The 16,386-nt window shown below is 53.3% G+C and overlaps 1 protein-coding gene and 1 long non-coding RNA gene across 16 annotated transcripts in view; one reads left to right on the forward strand and one right to left on the reverse strand.

The window, feature by feature from the left end:
• LGALS12 (galectin 12) overlaps positions 1 to 16,386 on the forward strand; it is a 19,960-nt gene continuing 3,574 nt past the window's right edge. For 2 of the 13 annotated variants that reach the window (XM_072789581.1, XM_072789586.1), the window contains exons 1-10: positions 1 to 465; positions 2,097 to 2,185; positions 2,310 to 2,523; positions 3,345 to 3,464; positions 4,011 to 4,049; positions 4,650 to 4,676; positions 5,181 to 5,269; positions 7,912 to 7,997; positions 8,542 to 8,784; positions 13,304 to 13,448. In XM_072789581.1, coding sequence (XP_072645682.1) covers positions 397 to 465; positions 2,097 to 2,185; positions 2,310 to 2,523; positions 3,345 to 3,464; positions 4,011 to 4,049; positions 4,650 to 4,676; positions 5,181 to 5,269; positions 7,912 to 7,997; positions 8,542 to 8,784; positions 13,304 to 13,448 — 1,121 coding nt within the window. In that variant the 5' untranslated portion in view covers positions 1 to 396. The other 11 variants (XM_072789584.1, XR_012013602.1, XM_072789585.1 and 8 more) reach the window with 11 other exon arrangements.
• The window catches only part of LOC140612329 (uncharacterized), a 10,468-nt gene continuing 7,078 nt past the window's right edge, over positions 12,997 to 16,386 (reverse strand). For 2 of the 3 annotated variants that reach the window (XR_012013603.1, XR_012013606.1), the window contains exon 3: positions 12,997 to 14,596. This is a non-coding gene — a long non-coding RNA (uncharacterized lncRNA). The remainder of the gene's footprint in view (positions 14,597 to 16,386) is intronic. The other variant, XR_012013604.1, reaches the window with a different exon arrangement.

A 16,386-nucleotide genomic window follows, 5' to 3' on the forward strand; every position in this document is an offset into this window, starting at 1 on the left:
TCTGACTGGGGAGGACTTCGCAGGGAGCCCAGGGAAATCACAAATCCCCACAAGGCCCTAAAAGAGCCTCCCTCTGCCCTCCCTCTGCAACAGCTCTGTGTTTCAGGTCCCCACGCACACGGGGACCGGGGGCTGGTCAGTCAGTTGCTTAGTTCAAGCTTCTTGCTCCTGGACTCGGGTTTCTGCTGACAGCCCCAGTCTGGCTGGTGGGATTGGAGCTGGGGTGTGGACCAGAGGTGGACCACCGCCCAGACCTGCCCTCTCACCTGGGCACAAGAGAGGCTAACAGCTGGGAGAGAGCTGCCCTGGCACCTAAGATCCTGGCTGGGAAAGGCCAGTGAGGGCAGGGCTCCAGGAATCTGGATCTGCAGACTGGGTTGGAGGCACTCCACTCCCATGTCACCTGGAGAAAAACTGGACCCACTTCCTGATATCTTCATCTTGCAGCCACCTGTCTTCCATCCGGTGAGCAGCCGTTCTGGTCTGGAATCTCCAGGTCCCAAGGCTCCCCCTACTCCAGCTGGACCCAGACTCCCTGGGGGGTGCACTTGCGTAGGAATGACTGGGCTCACAGTGCCCTTATATTTTAAAAGTAGTAGCGCCTGGGGTCAGTGCTGCATGATGGGTGGCTCGGAGGATCTGGGGCTTCTAGGGAGAATTGTTGCGGGGGCACCCTGAGTACCCAGGGTAGCCTCATCTCCAGCCTGGAAGAAAGTCAGGCTGGAACCTCCAACTCGAGGTTGAGTGGGGGGTCCCCTCCCTTCTTCCTCCTGCTTGGGCCCATGCAAATTGTCTTTTTTTTCTTCCATGCAAATTTTCTGAAGTGTGCCCTTGCTTTACAGAAGGCTGAACGCCCAGCACACTGTGTGCTCCCGTTAATGAATGCTAATTATCACTTTCTCTTTACTTGGCCCTCTCCCTGGGGGCTTGGGGGGAGGGTGGTGAGCTGCCTCAGCTCAGTAATCACAGGCCAGGCCTGGAGCCTGGGAAGTGGGGGAGACTGAGGTACTAAGCCTGGCTATGCTGTGGGCCCTCTGACAGCCCACCTCCCCAGGTGCCTGAGCAACGGGTGAAGCAGCTGCCCAGGTTACAGCCACTCCTTGCTTTGCAAGCTGCGAGGTCCTGGAAGGGCAGCATTGTTGGGGCTCAGTTCCTTCTAGATGGTTCCGGCTTCTAAAGGCTGCTGACAGCTGGAGGGCACGTGAAAGCGGGTCTTGTGTTACGTCAGCATGTGCTTGCGACAGTTCACATTCGTTCTGCAAACACCTAGTGGAACACCTGTGCCAGGGCTGGTGCGGAGCACAGAAGGGAAAGACAGGGCCTCAGCTCTGAGTGGCCAGTGCCTCCAGCAGAAACAGCCAGCCCCCTGGTCTCCCTGTGAGCTGGCCAATGGCCAAGCTAGAGCTGCAAGTGAAGCATTCTGGGAACACAGGGGAGGGAAGGAAAAACTCAGTCACGTGATGGACAGTGCTTGGAGAAGGTGTCAGAGAACCTTGAAACTCAAGTTGGATCTCACAGGGCAGAGGGAGGGCACAGGAAGCAGCCCTGAAAAGGCAGCGAGTTGTAAAGGTGTACTGCGTTTTAGGAATCCTGCAGAGCTTCTGTGTGGGGAAAGGTGAGCCCAGGCTGGTAGGCTAGGCCACTGTTGGGTATCTCTCCAAGTATTCATATCAGGGTCCCAACTTGTCCAGCCTCCTGCCCCCCGCCACCCTTCCAGATCCTGAGCTCTAGCCAGTAAAAGTCCTCAGGACCTCGATACCAGGCCTCTGGAAGCCAGGGTGGCATCCAGTGGACATCAGGTCTCACTGAGGACACGACTATGCTCAAGGAGCGGGGGAGAGGGGCAAGGCTGGTCCTCCAAGGGGCCAATGGAGCTGAATTTGGCAACGTGGCTTTGACATGTGAAGGTCCGGGAAAGGGGAGAAGGTGCAAGAGAACATTTCAGAGAAAACGAATTTTTCCCCATAAGGACATTTTTCTGTTGGGGAAGGAGAATCAAATGTTCTTCTTCTCTGCCCACCCACCTGCCTGACATGGGGGTCCCTAGTAAGACCCTTTCTCCAACCCTCTATGGATAGCCTTCTCCCCTTTTTCAGGTGGTTCCTTATGTGACAACCATTTTCGGCGGCCTGCGTGCAGGCAAGATGGTCATGCTCCAGGGAATGGTCCCTGAAGATGCACACAGGTAAGGGGTGCTCCATGGCGCTGCTGAAGCTCAGCCCCAGAGGCATCGAGCTGGAGGCTGCTCCCTGCCTTCGGGGTCTCGGGGCTTCTGACCAGGGGTGCCTTTTGAGAGCACCTCTCACCAGGTTCCAGGTGGACTTCCAGTGCGGCTGCAGCCTGCATCCCCGGCCCGATATCGCTATCCACTTCAACCCTCGCTTCCACACCACCAAGCCCCACGTTATCTGCAACACCCTGCAGCACGGGCGCTGGCAAGCCGAGGCCCGGTGGCCCCACCTGACCCTGCAGAGAGGAGCCAGCTTCCTCATTCTCTTTCTCTTTGGAAACGAGGAAATGAAGGTGAGTAGAAGGGGTGGACATCATTGCCTAGAACCTGTGTCCGTCCTTCCGCTGAGCTGCCCACATCATTGTGTTGAGGGGCATTGCCAGGAGGGCTCAAGAACCCAAGCAGCCACCAGGCCCCATTCCAAGCTGCCCAGCGCCCACATGGCCTGGTACACTAGGCCCTGGAGAGGGCACCACTGCCATAGTCATACCAAGCTCTTCGAGAGTGCCTGCAATACGCTGGGCTCCGTTCTAGCCCCTACATATCAGCTCGTTAGGGCCTCACGACAGCACACAAGGTGGGTACTCATGTCCTCCCCGTCTCATGGTGGTGGAGGGCCCAGGCCAGGGAGAAAGAACTCCACTTCCAGGCTTTCCAGATGTGAACTCCTGCCAGAGAGATGCCAGGACCTTGACCTCTCCAGGGAAAAGGGGGGCTGGTGAGAGCCAGCAGAGGAGGGAGGGTTCTGTGGCATAGGGGTTCACACAGCCACCTGAACCTCCATTTCCTCACCTGGGATAGGGTGGTTGCCGCTGCTGATAGGTCTGCTGAGAGGTGAAAAGAGGGATGGTGTGGGGTGTCAGGGGCAGAGGGACAGAGAAAGGTACCTTGGTTCTAAGGCCAGCCCTGCAACCTTGGGAAGGTCACCTAAGCTCACCAAGCCTTGGGTACCTTGTCTGTCAAATGTGTCTCTCAGAGTTGGTGTGCGGGTAAATGTGGGACACTCCAGGTAAGAGCGCCCAGCGATGCCAGGCACGTTCGTATGGATTCAGTGTACATCAGCTCAGGTGCAGCTGAGCTGTCTGTCGGTCTGTCTGCCTGTCTGTCTATCCAGGTGAGTGTGAACGGACAACATTTTCTCCACTACCACTATCGGCTCCCGCTGTCTCGTGTGGACACTCTGGGCATATTTGGCAACATCTTGGTGGAGGCCATCGGATTCCTGAACATAAATGTGAGTTCCCTTGGGGCCAGTGTGAGTTCCCTGAATGGCAACTGCCCCCGACTTCCCCTGATGTCTGGATGGGCCCAGGACCACCCCCTCTGCCCCAGGCAGGCCCTGTCACACCAGCTATAACCAAGGGGGAGGGGATCCATCAAGTTGCAGGATATGAGGGGGGTGAGGAGCTGACCACAGAAGGGGACCCGAAGGCCACGGCAAGGAGGTGGATCACTTGGACACTTGGAGCCACAAGGCCCAAACAGCAGCTAGCTCTGTCATTCGCCCCCAAGGAGCTTATGAAAAATGCAGATTTCTAGGACCTGCCACCAGACATTCTGACTCAGTAAGTCTAAGTTGGGGCCCAGGAATCAGCACTGCCAAATGCCAAGTTTGAGAACCACTGACTAGGTGTACAGGGAGAATGAGGAGCTGCCAAAGCCAGCCTCTGCCCACCCCCTGGACAGCCCCTGGACAGACAGGGTAGGCGGGAGCCAAATAATGACCCTGAGCTTGCAGTGCTCCTGAATCCCGCGTGTGGCTTTCTCTCCTTCCCAACAGCCGTTTGCGGAGGGCGGCATCGAGTATCCCATTGGATATGTGAGTCTCTTGGGAGCCAGGTTGGCCTCTGTGGTTCCACCAGGGATCCCTGCTCCCCCAGCCTGACCTGCCACTCACTGGGCCGCTGCCCAAGTTAACAAAAGCCAGCTGCCCCATCTTCCCTCACTGCGCAGTTGCCATGGATACTGCCAGCCCTTCTTGGTCCCCAGCAGGCCTTGATTCGCCTCTCCCAGCCCGAGCCAGCAGGGCCAGCTTGGGAAGATGGACGGGATGCACTGGCTGCCCAGGATGGCCAGAGCTCCAGGAGTCCTCTCAGGAGATCCCACTCGGCTGGGAACACTTCTCTTCTCACAACCCGGGGAAGCAGCTGGGGTGGGCTTGTCAGGAGGGAGGGGCAATGAGGCCCAAGGCCACATTCACAATGAGTGAATGACAGACCATCTGTCTAGCTCCTCCCCATTATTCCAGACCTGGGGTCCATCTGGATCCAAGAGGGACCCCCCTGGGGCTCTAATCAGTCGCCTGTATTGTCTGAGATTGACAACACCCAGGTACCCCCAGTTCTTAATAATAATGTTGAGAACTCTCTCACTGAGCAAGCACTGCATGGCTTCCATGTCCTGTTTCTCTCCTTGTTAGCCCTTCCTGCTGAAGAGCCCCAGCCTGGTGAGTGACCTCCCTTCTGGGTCTGGTGGTGGTGTCCTCCCGGGTGTTGTCCCACCCCTACCTGTTGGGAAATGCCCTCAGCGTCAAGCTGCCCCGTTCCTTTATAGAAACCTGCAGGCTGCATGGGTGGGTCAGGCAGCTTCAGGCTGAAGCTCTAGCTTCATCTTCCCTTTTTTCCACTTATTCTGCACACAATTATTTGCTACTCCTCTGTACCAGGCCTGGTGCCAGGCCCTGGGAGAGAGGGACCAGCTAGTCCCAGCCCTCCAGGTACTTGCAGGCTGGTGGGGAGGCAGATCAATGAGCAGGTGGTTCAGGATGCAGCAATGGGGGGGGGGGACATGTCAGGGGCTCAGAGCCCCAAAAGGCCAGGGAGAGCTGAGGCCTGCAGTAGATGTTTAAGAAATGAGCAGAGCTGAATCTCCCGGCTGCAGGCCTAGAGGCAGCAGCCCTCCCCAAACTCCTGTGTGCCTCCCCACTCAGTCATCTCCTATCCTCCTACAGAAGGTGCCCTGCTCGTGTGCTCTTCCTCGGGGTCTCTGGCCTGGACAGGTCATCGTACTGCGGGCACTGGTCTTGTCAGAGCCAAAGGAGTAAGTATCCAGATGGAAGGGGGGGGGAAGCATCTCGGAGCTGAGCATGAGCACTACAAGCATTACCTTTTTCATCTCCAACGCCACTGCTCCTTTGTGGAGCTTGTGGTTGGGAAGGTGCTCAGTGCTTAGTCAGTGGCCAGTGCCCCCAGGGCCCCAACAGCCCCAATTCTGGGAGTATCTGCCCTGTCTGTACATCAGGCCAACCAGCCTCTCGTCGCAGGTACCAGCTGGGGCTCTGGGAAAGGTCCTTCAAAGGCCCAGAGAGAGAATTTGGCCTCCTGGGGTGACACAATGCAGTGGTTTAGGCGACACGGCCAGGCAGCCCCAGAGAGGAGGTCCCCATTCGGGTGTCTCGGTGTCAGGAGCCACTCAGGGACTACACTAATCTCTCCTACAGGGGGCGCTCCTGCTCCACTCCTCAAACCTGCGGGCTTCAAGCCACTTTTTCTTTTTCCTTCTTTTCTCCCTCCCTCCTCCTTCCTTCTTTCCCCCCTTCCTTTCCTTCTTGCTGGAATTCTGCTGGATTTCATGTCTTTTCTGGGCCGGATTACCTGGATTTGACTTCTGCTGAGGACACTTGCTACCCTTGTGTCCCTTCAAGGCAGTTCCTTTGCCTTTCTGTGCCTCAGTTTCCTTGTCTGTAGAAAGAGGTAATAATACTGCCAGCTTCAGGGGTGGTTCACATACTTAGAATTATGGCAGGTGCATAATAAGTGCTCTACAAGTGTGCTAGCGATCAAAACTACTTCCGTGGAGGGGCAGGAGAGAAAAGGAAAGGCCCTGTATCCTTTCTTTCTGTTTCAGTTTTGTTTTCCTAGAATCATGACCTTACTAAACTCTTGCCCTGCATGCTCTTGCACAAGCCTGTGAATTCTGGGGCAGGCATGCAGCACAGCCCCGGACAGCATGAACCTCCAGAGCCAGGCACGACAGGGCTGGATTCCTGCTTTTGCCTCTTATAAACCATGCGGTCTTGGGGAAGTCACTACCCCTCTTCTGAGCTTCCCCATCTGAATAAAAGGAGAAAGATCATCTCAGTCCTAGAGGGAAAATGGACAAGTTCCCAGTGATAGAGATACACCCTCCCCCACAGAAACTTGGAGACATGATACCACATTCATCTCCTCGCTCAAAGTCAAATGGTTATGGTTGGTCACACAGCAAGTAATTTAACTGCTCTGTCTCAAGAGCCATGAATTCACAAGCCCTCTGAGGCCAGACAGATCACATAAATAGTGAAGCCCTGGGTTGGGAAGGTAAAGTGGAAAGAGTATTTCCATAGAGCCAGATCTTCTGATTATTTTAAAAAGAGGAGCACAAAGCCATCTTTCATATAAACTTCCTCAGTTTTGAAACATGGTCTTACCTGGATGTTGAAGAACACTATGGACCAGCCAGGACATTTCTACAGATCACTCCCACCAGGAGCCACCAACATCAGGACTTAGCACAGTGCCTGGCATTCAGCAAGCCCACAATAAATGCTGTCACCATTGTTTTCTGGAAGCAACTGTGGCTTGAAATGGGCAAAGGGAGTAGGAATTGGAGGGCATGGAATTCACCACTGTCTGGGGTGTCCTCCTAGAATAGATCCAACAGGAGTCCCTGAAAGGCTGGCCCAAGGCTCACCTTTTCCTGGCTTCACCCCGCCCTGTGCCCCATCTGGTCTCCCCACTATCAACCACTTCCTGCCCAGGCGTCACTCACCAGTAGCTTCAGGAGTGTGATTTCTAAGGTGCCTTTGGAAGTCCCAGAACAGGAAACAGGATGTGGCTGCCAAATGAGGGGCAGGGGCCAGGCAGCAGAAAGGCCCCCAAATCTGGGTCCTATATTGTTCCCAGCCCAACCCAAAGCCCCACAGCTAATACTAGTGACAGGGCCAGCTAGGTGACTTCTTGTCCTTGTCAGTTATATGGGCTGCTGAACTCAAGCCACTGGATTTCCGGGAGGACTCCGTAAAACACCCACTATGTGCCGGGCACTTGGTAGACTTCATGTACATGACCTCTTTTGTTCCTACCAATGAGAGGTATTGTATTATACAGTAAGATTTGTTAAACAATAGGTGTGATTTGAGTGCTTATTACACCAGGTGCTGTTCTAGCACTTTACACATGTTAACTCAGCCAACACAACTCATGAGGCAGGTATGGTACTCCTCTCCCCATACTACAGATCAGGACACTGAGGCACAGAGCCATGAAGTGACGTCCCCAAGCTCACAGGACTAGAAAGCAGTAGAGCAGGGTTGAAGCCAGATAGACTAGCTCTAACCCCCACAGTATACCTGGCCTATAGCACCCAATAAATGTTAGCTACTACTTATATAATTCTCCCCATCCCAAGGAGGGGAAAACGAGGCTCAGGCAAGGTAATTTGCTCTCCCAGGGTCCTCTAACTGGTGGGTGGCAATGTGGGGACTCTGTCAGGTGTGCCTGGGACTCGCTCAGGTGTTCCCACCCCTCTGAGCTGCTGAATCTTCCAGCTGCACTCCCACATCTGTCTTGGTGCTCAAGATCCAGCAGCCACAGCTTGGAGAAGTCAGGGAGCCCCTTCTCTGGCCCCTTCTCGTAGCTTCACACTGAGCCTGAGTGATGAGGCTGCGCACGTGCCTGTGACGCTTAGGGCTTCCTTCGCAGACAGAACTCTGGCCTGGATCTCGCCCTGGGGATGCAAGAAGCTTATCTCAGCCCCCTTCATCTTCTACCCACAGCGATTCTTCGAGGTCAGTCAGAGCCAAGTAGCCTCATCCTTCCCCAGTGGGCACAGAGCAGCATTCCCCTGGGGAGCAGGGGGACATCCTGGGGCAGGGGGAGGAGGACTGTGGGGCTGGGAAGCCAGAGCCTGCCAGGAGGAAGAAACATCCACCCCATGGCTCTCAACCTTCCATGTGGGTGCCAGCAATCCCACTTCCAAAACATGGATTTAATTAATCAGAGCAGCCCCTGGCATTAGTGTTATTTAAGATAAAAACAAAACAAAACCAGTGCCCCACGCCCATGACTCCATTGTGCAGCCAGAGTTGAGAACCAGTGCTGGAGAGAATGCAACGGGCACAGATGGTGAAACCGAGGCCCAGGGCTGGGATCACGGTGGTCTGATGACAAGCTGCCCACCGCCCCCCCGCCCCGCATCCTGTTCTTTCCCACCCTGGGTGCCCTGTGGTTTGGGTCTTTGTGACCTCTGAGGGGAGGGCTTACTGGGTGGGGTGTCAGGCAGCTGGTGGAGGGTCTGTCTGGAAGCCTGCAGGCCCCTGCTGCCCTTTCCAGGTGCTGCTCCTATGCCAGGAGGGAGGCCTGAAGCTGGCGCTCAATGGGCAGGGCCTGGGAGCCATCAGTCTGCACCAGCAGGCCCTAGAGCAGCTGCGGGAGCTCCGGATCAGTGGCAGCGTCCAGCTCTACTGTGTCCACTACTGACAAGTGAGCCAGGGACTCCGCCAGGGAAGAGAAGGGCCAGCCGGTGCCTAGCACCCCATAGGTGGCTCAGCTCTCCTCCCTTCAAAAAGATTAGAGGTATGCCTGTCACCACCACCTGAGTCAGCAGGGGCTTTGGGCCCCACAGCAGAGGGAAGGAACCTGTGTGAAAAGGCTCCACCCACCAGGAGCCTGGGACCTGGCTCCATCCTCCTTTAGGGCCTACACAGGGGGCAGGTGTAACAGCCTAGCAAGGACACTCAAAGGTACAGTGGCTTCGGGGCGCCTGGGTGGCTCAGCCAGTTAAGCGTCCAACTCTTGGTTTCAGCTCAGGTGGTGATCTCAGGGTCATGAGATGGAGCCCCATGTTGGGCTCCGTGCTCAGCGGGGAGTCTGAGATTCCCTCTCTCCCTCTCCCTCTGCCCCTCCCCTGCTTTTGAGCACACCCTTCTCTCTCTCTCAAAATAAAATCTTTTTTTTTTAAAAAGTACAGTGGCTTAAAGAATTGAGACATGCATTTTCTTCTCATCTAACAGTTCTGGAGAAAATGGTCCTGGTCTGTGGAGCAGCCCCATGGACCTTTGGGAGGGTCCCAGCCATGGCGCCCCATTTCTGGGGCATCATCATCATGTGGGTGGCTGGGTCTCAGATACCACCACCCTAGGTTTCAGTCACTGAGAAAGTAACTAGAAAATGTATACAAGGCCCACCTGCTTTCAGAAGCCCCAGCCTGGGATTGGCATGGCCTGTGTACACTCGCATGTCCTCCATAAGCAGTGGGTCACAGGCCACTCTGGGTGCAAGGAAGGCTGGAAGTGTGCTCCAGTGGGATGGCCAAGTGCCGGGCCATGGTTCCACCACTGTGATTCCTGGTATGTGCAGGTAGATTTTGTGTTTTCCACGTCCTGTGCTATTTTTTCCCTATATTTTCAGCTTTCTTGCTTGCTACTGGATTGCTGAAATCTTTAATCACCCTCCCCACCTTTTTTTTCTTATAGTGGCTTGGAAGTTATAAGCTGCATTTTATACTGCTAGTGGTTTTCCTCACTTTTTATTATTAACAATAAAATTGACTTTTGGAGATGGGTAAAATTCTGAGTTTTAATATATACGTGGATTTGTGTAACCATCACCACCACAATCAGGATGTATAACAGCCCCATCACTCCAAAAAACTCTCTTGTATCACTGCTTTGTAACTATACCTTCTCCACCCCACCCCTAACCCCAGCAACCAGAGGATCTGTTTTCCACTCTGACATTTTGATTTTCAAAATGTCATAAATGGAATCATAATATCTGACCTATTTAATCCAGTTTCTTTCATTCTGCATTATCCTTATTTAAAAAAAAAAAAAAAAAGATTAGAGGTGCCTGAATGGCTCAGTTAAGCATCTGCCTTTGGCTCCAGACATGATTTCAGGGTCCTGAGATGGAGCCCTGCATCGAGCTCTCTGCTCAGCGGGGAGTCTGCTTCTCCCTCTCCCTCCCCACCACTAGTGCTGTCGCTCTTTCTCAAATAAATTAAAAGAAAAGATTAATTTATTTATTTGAGAGAGAGAGTGCATGAGCAAGGGTGAGCGGAGGGTAGGCAGAGGGAGGGGAGGGGAGCAGACCCCCTGCCGAGTGGGGAGCCCAATGTGGGATGTGGGGCTGGATCTCATGACCCCATGATCAAGATCATGACCTAAGCCAAAACCAAGGATTGAACCACCCAGGTGCCCCTGCATTAACCCTTTTGAGGTTAATCTAAATTGAGATTAATCTTGCTGTATGTATTAGGGACCCATTTCTGTTTATTTACTCAGCAGTATTCCATTGTACCACAATTTGCTTATCTATTGATCCATCGAAGAACATGTGGGGTGGTTTTCAGATTTTGGCAATCATGAATAAAGCTACTAAAAATATTTGCATGCAAGTCTTTGATGAATATAACCTTTAATTTCTCTAGGGTAAACACCTGGTAGTAGAATTTCTGGACCATATGATAAATGCATGTTTGATTTCATAAGAAACTGCCAAACTAGTTTTCAAAGAGTGACTGTACCATTCTGCATTCCCACCAGCAATGTGGGAGATTTCCAGGTGTTCTGCTTCTCTGTACTTGTTGCTGTCAGTATTTTTTATTTTAGCCATCCTCACTGGTGTGTAGGGGTATCTTGTTGTGGGGTTTTGTTTTGTTTTGTTGCCACTGGCTGCTTGGAGTTTATTTTCCACTTGGTGCAAGGCACACAGTTTCAGGGTGTCGGGAAGGCTTGCGTGTGGCTTGGACAGTAAAGCGTGGGATTCTCTCGACTTCCTTTTTTGGTGTTTTGCTATTTTGATACAAAAGAACCCAACAGCTTCTGCACGCTGCAGCCTGCCTAGTCTATAGGAAAGGGAGGGGAGGGGAGGGGAGGGAGGGGGATGAGCCGGGCCCCCCCTACGAGCCAGGCGCCTCGGAAGCTTGGTGCTGGCGCTCAGGACGGGGCCGGGTCGCCTTGGCCAGGCTGGCGCCCGGGCTGCTTCCTCACGGCTTTTTTTTAAATGTCTCCCCACCTCGGCTTTTCATTCTCTAATAAGCAGCTCCTTCCACAGAGCGGGAGTCTAGCTTTGGTTCTGATTCATCAATTTTTTCTCGTATGGATTGTCCTTTTAACGTCATGTCTAAGAATTCTTTGCCAAATGAAGATTTATCCTTTGTTTTCTTCTAAAAGTTTTATACTTTTGCTAAATAATAAAATTGAACTAAGGAAATCTGGAGATCAAACTGGCTTTATTAAACTATTCATGAGCAGGTATTAAGCCCCAGCTTGGGAACTTAGTCTAAGTGACACCATTTTGGGCCTGTGGTCTTTTTTTAGCAACTATGATCTTTTTTTTTTTAGCAAACCCAACTTAAATAAAAAGACTAGTCTGGAGAGGGGCCTGGCTGGCTCAGTCAGAAGAGCATATAACTCTTGATGTTGGGGTCATGAGTTCAAACCCCATATGTAGAGATTACGTAAATAAATAGAAACTAAAAATAAAAATGTAGAAAGTAAGAACATGATGATCACTCAGAGCTAGTTCAATTAATTTATGAAATGATTAGAGAAAGAATCTTGCTTTCATTACTTAAATATTAACAACGCTCTGTTAAAAGTAGAGTTTAAACTGAAATAGCAAAGCAATCTCCTGGACCAAGAAACAAACACTTTCAAAGTAAGATCAGCTACTTCCACCCGCAGCCACTTCCTGACCACACATTCTAGACATCTGGGGAGTTCTTAAAACATGCTCTTTCCTGGTCACCACCCCAGAGTGATGAAATCAGAGTATCTGGGGGTGGGGCCTGTGCCTCAGAATATTTTAAGAGCTCCCAGGAGATTCTGACATGCAGCCAGAATTGAGACTATTTCAGGCCTTGAAGACTGGAAATTTCCAGACCCTTTTACATATGAAATTGCTGCAGGAAAGAAGATGCTTCATGTGAGGCCAGCACAGCCCTTGGTAGGGACTAGCCACCAGACAGCTGAGAGCCAGGCTTGAGAAATGGGATCCAGGCTATGGGAGGATAGGGTAGAGGGGAAGATAAAGTAGCAATGCCAGAGAACGTGGGGACACCCCAAATTAGGGAGCCAAGATCCTAAAACATGGCGCGAGCAAGAGGGAGACTGGACAATGTGCCAGACTCAAGGTGACGGGATCTATGCTGATGAGCCTCAGGTGGACCCCGTGACCTCTCTGAGCCTCAGCTCCCGTGTAGAATGGGGATGGTAAGCCATTGCTCTGATCACCCCACCGGGCTGTGAGGCTCAAATGTGAGCAGTCCTCTCTGTTTTCCAGCACTTTTCCATGCAGTTCATTCCAGTAAAAACCCCGCGAGGTAGATGGGGTAAGGAGGAAAGCCAGGCAAACTAGCAAAGTAGCTTGTCAGAAGTCACAGAGCTGGGCTGGGAGTGCCAGAGTCGGAACCAGCTCTTCCTGTCTCCTGGTCGGTACCGTTCTCAGGGCTCTCCAACAGTGATCCTCCTGAACACAGCTCCCAAGGCAAAAAAACCTGAGTTCAAATCCTGCTACCTCCACGAGCTTGGATGTCATGGCTTTGAGCAAATCCAGTGTGTTCCCATGGAGAGATATGGGCAATCATATCAACCCAGCGGGATGGTGGTGAATTTATGAGTCAAAATTACTTAAAATGCCTTGAACTGAGTTGGAACTCAATAAATGGTGGCTCTTTCAGGAAATGTGAGAAATAATAGGCTGCCCCCTCTCCCACGTTGCCAGTGCACCCCCCACCCCGCCCCCCACCCCGCCCCAAGCATGAGCACAAGGCATCTCACCTGCGGGGACCGGAGACCGTATCTCAGATGCATAACAAAGTGCTCACCAATGCTTTCCAGCCAGGTGGACTCCCTGCATTCAACAATCTGCTCCACAGAACTGATGACCTCGTCCACACGCCGGGGCTGTTAAGCTGGTTGCTTTAGGATGTGAAGAACTTACTGGGAATCATAGACAGGCACACTCTCAACTCTGGGTGGGGGAGGTTCGGGGTGCAGCACAGGAAAGGGCTGGAAAGGAGGGCAGGTTGCTCCACGCTGCCTGATCAGCATTCTGCACTGTCACCTGCGCTGTTACACTGTCGCCGCAGGTAGGATCCAACATCGTGGAGTGTCCTGCTCTGTTCATTCGATGATTCAGAAAGAGGCAGCTTTTCCTAAGGAGCTTCTCCAGGCCAGGCGCCGCGTGGTTCTTCTGTGTGTCTTCTCATTGCACTTCTTCCCTATCCCAAAGGGGTAAGTATTCCCCTCCCCCTTGAGGAAACTGTCTCTCAAGCCTCAGGAAGATGGAGCAGCACCCCCAAGGTCTCTGCTCCGAGGCTGCAGAGCCAGGAGGAAGAAGCAGGGCTCACAGATTAGGAAGGGCCCGCTTTCTCCGTGCAGCCAGGCAGACACTGTACAGGCCATTTCGTAAATAAGTTCTGTTTGGGACACCCAAAAAATGCAGTTCGATTGATGTACAACAAATCACATACTGTAGAGAATAAAGGGTCCAGAGTCTTTTATTTCCAAAGAATTCAAGGTGCTCAATAGGAAGGAACAAAGTATTACAAGTCAGTATGCGCGAACACATTCATGCTTCTAAACCCAAGGGATGGGAACACCTGGAAGGCTCAGTGGATGAGCATCTGCCTTCAGCTCAGGGTGTGGTCCCGGGTCCTGGGATCGAGTCCCACGTCGGGCTCCCTGCAGGGAGCCTGCTTCTCCCTCTGCCTGTGTCTCTGCCTTTCTCTCTCTGTCCCTTATGAATAAATGAAATCTTTTAAAAAAAATAAATCCAAGGGATGCTCTTTAAACAGAAAATCTTTCCCAGCCTGCAGGGGCCATATTCCCGTCTCCCACATAGATGGCCCTGTGGTCGTAGCCACTCTGAAAAATCTCAACCAGCTTTCCAGGTCTGCCGTTTGGGAGACCAGGGAGATGCAAACACTTGTCGCAAGAGGAATGCCCAGCCCCGCCATCCCTGTCACAGGATTCCCTTTGTGCAGATGCCAGACACTGGATTCTGGGAAAAATGACCTGCACTCCCATCCCTGAGTCGTGGAAGAGGAGAGAGGGTCCTACGAGAACACATTCATTCAGATGTGTGTTCACATGCCCATGCCTGTATGGCCGTGTTTCTGTACATATGTGGTCATGACACCACATGTCCCAGCACCTTTCTGATGTGTCCTAGCACCCCCGGCCAAGGCAATATTGGGAAGTCCATGTCGAGTCTCTTCCCTCCTTGCAGACGGATCAGCACCCCTCTGCTCATCATCTCCGGTGTCCGAATGCCTTTCTCTCTTGACTGATGTCCTGAGCCAGGGAGCAGGATCTGGTGGGTCACACAGCCGTAGGGGGTAAAGTGGACATCTGCCAGCCAGTCCTCCCAACCACACATCCTGAGGAAGAAGCATCATCAGCCCTTGTTCAGAGGCAGGAACCCAGGCTCCCAGACTGTGATTTGCCCCTCTCTGAGTCCCCAGGTCCCTGGGGTGTCCACCTCCCTCTGCACAAATCATGTCATGCTGGGACTTCCCCTGTGTCTGTTAAAAGGCTGAGCTGGGTCTCCCACTATTGCCCCAGGGCCCTGACTTCCACACCCCGTTTCTTGTCACTATTCCACCCAGGACACCCCAGCTGCAAGAATGAATACCTTTTCTATTCCTCCTCCTTCTATGTTCCTGAGCTGAGAAGAGCATTCCGCATCCCAACCCCTCATTCCTGGTACCCAACCCCAATGAGAGCCATCCTAAGTCCACTATCTCTCTCACACACTCACTTCCCTACACCCTACACCCCCGCAACCTGTGTCCGTTCACCAAGTCCAGTAAACGATAACTCTAAAAGTTTCCCTGAACTTGCCTTCTCGTCCATCTCCCATCCTCTGACTTGGTTCAGGGCATCCCCGTTCCTGCCTTCATGATGCCCATGGCCTCTTCACCAGCACCCCTGCCTCCTGTCCCTTCTCCCCCACATCTGGTCTCCCCAGGACCCACTGTGGTTTTCCCACAGAGCACATCTGGCCTCAGGGCATGGGGCCTGCTCTGTGGGCCACTCACCCTCCCTGCCCTCTGCTCCACAGGCTGCCAGGCTTGCCCTTCTCACCACACAGCTGGCTCCTGCCTCTGCTCCCCTGCACACCTGGCTGTCTCTGCCCCCAGTCCCCTTCCCCACCCGCTCCCTTCCTCTTCTCACCCACACCAGAAAGTCCTCTCTGAGAAGCTGCCATCAGGCCCAGCCTGGCTCAGCTGCCCTCTCTGGGTCCCCAGGTCCTGGGGCAGCCACCCCCTCTGCACAGACCATGTTGTGCCGGGACTTCCCCTGCCTGCCTGCACCTCTTCTGGGTTTGGAGCTCCAGTGGGGCGGGATCCTGTGTGGTTCCCCTTGCCTCCTTCCTCTCTGGGAACCAGTGAGGGCCTGGCCTAGAATGGGGGCCAAGGGAATCTCCATGGAAGAGAGGCTGGAGGACCAGCAGGGCTGGGACCCAGGGCCAGGGCCTCCCCTCTCTCAGCCAGGGCACGGCAGGCCCAGAGATGGCAAACACAGGGGTCTATTCACTTTGTCCCTCAACACAGAAGGCCACAGCCAGGGCACTTCAATAGGAGCCAAAATCTGAGCATGTTTCCTATCTGGATGAGAAAGCAGCCAGCTGCCTTGCAGAGCTAGGCCAGATGGCCTTTCATTTTACAGATTATAAGACAAGCCTTCTAGGAATTAGTCCATTTCCTGGAATAATGTACAAAGCCAGCTTGCTCCTTTGAGAGGCACACCACTGACCTGAAACTGAACCTGCCGGGAACTTCAATGACCAAATAGGGGGCTGCTGGGACTGGGTATTTCCCTTCCTTGGCAAGAATAGTCTGGAACCGGAATGGAAAGACTATAGGAGGACGGGGAGGGCCAGAGGTGTTGTTGGGGGAGTGAGAAGCTCCAAGCCCGGGCCAGGAGCAGAGGCGGACAGGGTGGGGATTAGGTCGCCTCCCGGAACCCGAAGACTTCCCCCCATAGACGCTCACTGAGTGTGAGCAAGGCCCAGACAGACACAGCTTCTACAACAAGGACTCAGTTCCCTTTGCATGTCACTCCCCATGCCTCCCCCTCCCAACACGACAGGCATGCAGTCAGTCCCTGTGGACACAGACAGGGGATAGCCACCTGACAAAGACCTCATCTCCCACCCACCCTCCCG

This window comes from Canis lupus, chromosome 21, assembly GCF_048164855.1.
Source record: "Canis lupus baileyi chromosome 21, mCanLup2.hap1, whole genome shotgun sequence".
Taxonomy (NCBI): domain Eukaryota; kingdom Metazoa; phylum Chordata; class Mammalia; order Carnivora; family Canidae; genus Canis; species Canis lupus.